Here is a 3,393-nt window from a genome sequence, read left to right as displayed (position 1 = left end):
ATAGTAACTTTAAAAGGAGTAAAATAAATAATTAAAAAATAAAAAATAACTAACACAAATCACTAACGTGCATATCTGATCTAGTAGTTTAGTTAACCCGCTCCGCTATGCCTGTAACTAATTAAACTTGAAAAAAAAACAAATCCCATACGACTTTAAAATAAAATTTATATATAAAAATATGTAAACATGGTGCATATTTTTGTAAATAAATCTTACACCCTTATACATTAATGTAAAATTATAACACACATGTGTGGAAAACCAGGCCAACTGCTGTGTAAAAATAACATAAGAAGCTGTACAAATTTTCTAGTAAAAAAGAAATTTTATTCAAATATTTTAATTATACAGTTTCAAAATTGAATGAGATGAAATTAAAAATCATATCAAAAATAATAATTCAAACATTAAAAATCCTTTTTTTAAATTTTCATGACATTTTTTATGAAAAAATGTATTTTATCAACAAAATTTGCTTTGGTTTTAGTTAAAATTATGAATTAAATTATTTTGAATTATAATAAGGGGTACGCAGAGTGAATTTTATAACAGTTAAATAATTTTAATGGACTTGCAACCACAAAAAAAATTTGTGCCCACAAAAAAAATTTGTGCCCACAAAAAAAATTTGTGCCCACAAAAAAATGTATAATATGAGTTAAGATCTTAAAAATTGAGCTATGGTAAAATTGACATGGGACACCCTGCGAAGTACCTTATTATCGATCAATAATTTCTTTGACAATTTCAAAAAAAAAAAAAACAAATTAAGTTAATTTTTTAGCTTTAAAAAAATAATTAAAAATTCAAATACATACAGTTAATTTTCAATAAAAAAGTGCTCATTAAAGAAAAAAAACCTAATTGAATTGCCTGATTTTGCAAACATTCAATATATTAAAAAAAAAAAAAAAACAAAACAATATTAAAATTTTACAAAAAGAGAAAAAAATTTAACTAAAACTAAAAATCACACAAAAAGCTATTTACGAATGTTTATAAAAAATAAAATACCTGATAGTGTTTTAACGTTCGTGGCGTGTTTATCTGTCCTATTTTGGCAACATACATAAATACTTGTCCGTCCTGGTAAAATAACAAAATGTCTGTCACTAAAGCGCAAAATATGTATTTCCAGCAACTGGCCTCGTTTTCAAACAAAACAAGTATTCTCCTACATACTTATATGGCTAGTTCTAACCAAAGATAAATCCCACTTTCCCTTCCAAGAAAAATAAAAATTCTACCATACATACATATTAAAATTTTACAACTAAAAACCGCATTGCTGAAAATGTTTACTAATTACTATCTATTCTTATCCCTCACCCCTTATTCGCTTTTTAAAAATGCAATGATACAGATTGATTTCGATGGCATATGGTCAAATTGGTATGATCCAAGCTGCTGCCGGTTTCTTCGTGTATTTTGTTATTATGGCTGAAAATGGTTTCTTGCCAATGAAACTGTTCGGCATCCGTAAGATGTGGGACTCAAAGGCTGTCAACGATTTAACCGACTCATATGGACAAGAATGGGTGAGTACTTAATATTAAAATATAAAAATAAATTAAAAACTACCCAAAATATTTTGAGGAATGCTGTAAAATTTACTGTATGTCGGTTTTGTTTTTTAGTTATAATTATTTTTATCAAGTTATCTAGACTGACCATCTTATTTTATTTTATTTTAAATTATAACTATTGATGTCTGCATTTTTAATATCAACATAGTAATGTTTTGTGAATGTATTAATAAAAACCTGTTCGAAATGTTCAAATGTTCCTTCTTCCTCTATAGACTTATCGCGATCGTAAGACACTCGAGTACACTTGCCACACTGCTTTCTTCGTATCAATTGTGGTCGTACAATGGGCGGATTTGATCATCTGTAAGACACGACGAAACTCTGTCTTCCAGCAGGGCATGAGAAATTGGGCATTGAACTTTGGTTTGGTGTTTGAGACAGTGTTGGCGGCCTTCCTGTCGTACTGTCCCGGCATGGACAAGGGTCTGCGCATGTACCCACTGAAGTAAGTTAAAAAATCAGAAGAAATTCATCACAGGAGCTAACTAATCATGTTGTTGTAATAAATTTTATTTTAGATTCGTTTGGTGGTTACCAGCCATTCCATTTATGTTGTCTATTTTCATCTATGATGAAATTCGTCGATTCTACTTGCGTCGCAATCCAGGCGGCTGGTTGGAACAGGAGACGTACTATTAAGCTGTATGTTTATATACATAACAACAACAGAAACAACAACAACAAGAAAATCAACAGCAACACATTAGCAAGCGCATTTGCAAATATGCCGAGTTTTACGACGACTACAATAGCAGAAAACAACAACAAAATCAGAAACAGAAACAACATGTTTGAATTTTATGCAAGAAATACAAACTAAAACGAGCGCGTCGTGGTCGCACCAGCAGCGAAAATAGAACAGACAACAGTAATAACAACGACACCAGCGGCAGTTGTGGCAGCAAGCAACAGACTTTTACGGCAACGCTGCAAGACAGCAATAAAAATAATATGGCACATGCATGCTGCTGCGAATATCTAAAGCGACCACCAATACCACAACAACAACATCAACAACCAGAATTATTATTATTTTTTTAATTTTAATTATTTAATAAAGAAAAGGATAATTATTTAAACGATTAAGTAAAGTTAAATTATAAATTAAATAATGGTAATAATATGAAACAAAAATAATAAAAAAATTAAAAAAAAAAACATAAAAAAGGAAAACGAAAATCCAACCACACATTACACAATAAATAGCAGTTGTTTTTTTGTAATTAAACTATAATAAAAAGGGTCTCTCACTAAGATAACGGAGGATTTTAAGAATAAACGCGCTACAACAAATCGGTAGAACGCCGTTAGACTATTGGTGAAGGGTAGATAATTGAAGTTTGCAGCAACCTAATTGAGTATGTTAGTCAGCAGTCGGGAGAAACAAAGCAGAGATGGACATTCGTTGCCAGCTTTGATAATATTTCTAGGCGCGCCAACGGTTGAAAAGTGTTAGCACCGATAACTATAAAAAATTTGATAAGAAAGAAACTTAGTTGAAAATTTTTTCTGAATTTAATGTAGGAGAAATAAAAAATGTGGATCAATAAAATACTTAGATAAAATACAAATACGAAACAAAATTATAAGTGACATGCAAGTAAGTGTTTATATATACATACATATATCCTTGGTAATAATGCAATTGAGAAAAGCAGCAGCAAGAACCGTTTTATTAATGCAGTTCACTACCACTAACAAAATGCAAATTGAAATCAAATACACCACCTTAGAGCTAAATTATTTACGCCCCAATCAACCCAACGCTGGTCTACAAGATTGTTAGAGTTTAGAAAGTGGG

At 30.4% G+C, this 3,393-nt stretch overlaps 1 protein-coding gene across 1 annotated transcript; it reads left to right on the top strand.

Annotated features, from left to right (window-relative positions):
* The first annotated feature begins 1,227 nt into the window (after positions 1-1,227).
* On the top strand, positions 1,228-2,583 carry LOC108373329 (sodium/potassium-transporting ATPase subunit alpha-like). The gene is made up of 3 exons (XM_017629200.1): positions 1,228-1,541; positions 1,805-2,037; positions 2,111-2,583. The coding sequence occupies exons 1-3, from the start codon at positions 1,377-1,379 to the stop codon at positions 2,229-2,231; spliced, it is 519 nt and encodes a 172-aa protein (XP_017484689.1). The 5' UTR covers positions 1,228-1,376; the 3' UTR covers positions 2,232-2,583.
* Positions 2,584-3,393: the final 810 nt, after the last annotated feature.

This window comes from Rhagoletis zephyria, unplaced genomic scaffold (genome assembly GCF_001687245.7).
Source record: "Rhagoletis zephyria isolate East Lansing unplaced genomic scaffold, Rhagoletis_zephyria_1.1 Rzeph_scaffold_06601, whole genome shotgun sequence".
Lineage (NCBI taxonomy): Eukaryota > Metazoa > Arthropoda > Insecta > Diptera > Tephritidae > Rhagoletis > Rhagoletis zephyria.
The sequence above is the reverse complement of the archived record's forward strand: the minus strand, read 5'-3'. Positions and strand labels throughout refer to the sequence as shown.

Excerpts from the sequence above, each read along its gene's own strand:
- LOC108373329 (XM_017629200.1), top strand. The coding sequence starts at position 1,377 with ATGGCATATGGTCAAATTGGTATGATCCAAGCTGCTGCCGGTTTCTTC. Across the intron at positions 1,542-1,804 it reads ACTCATATGGACAAGAATGG|ACTTATCGCGATCGTAAGAC; the intron begins GTGAGTACTTAA and ends CTTCCTCTATAG. Across the intron at positions 2,038-2,110 it reads CTGCGCATGTACCCACTGAA|ATTCGTTTGGTGGTTACCAG; the intron begins GTAAGTTAAAAA and ends ATTTTATTTTAG.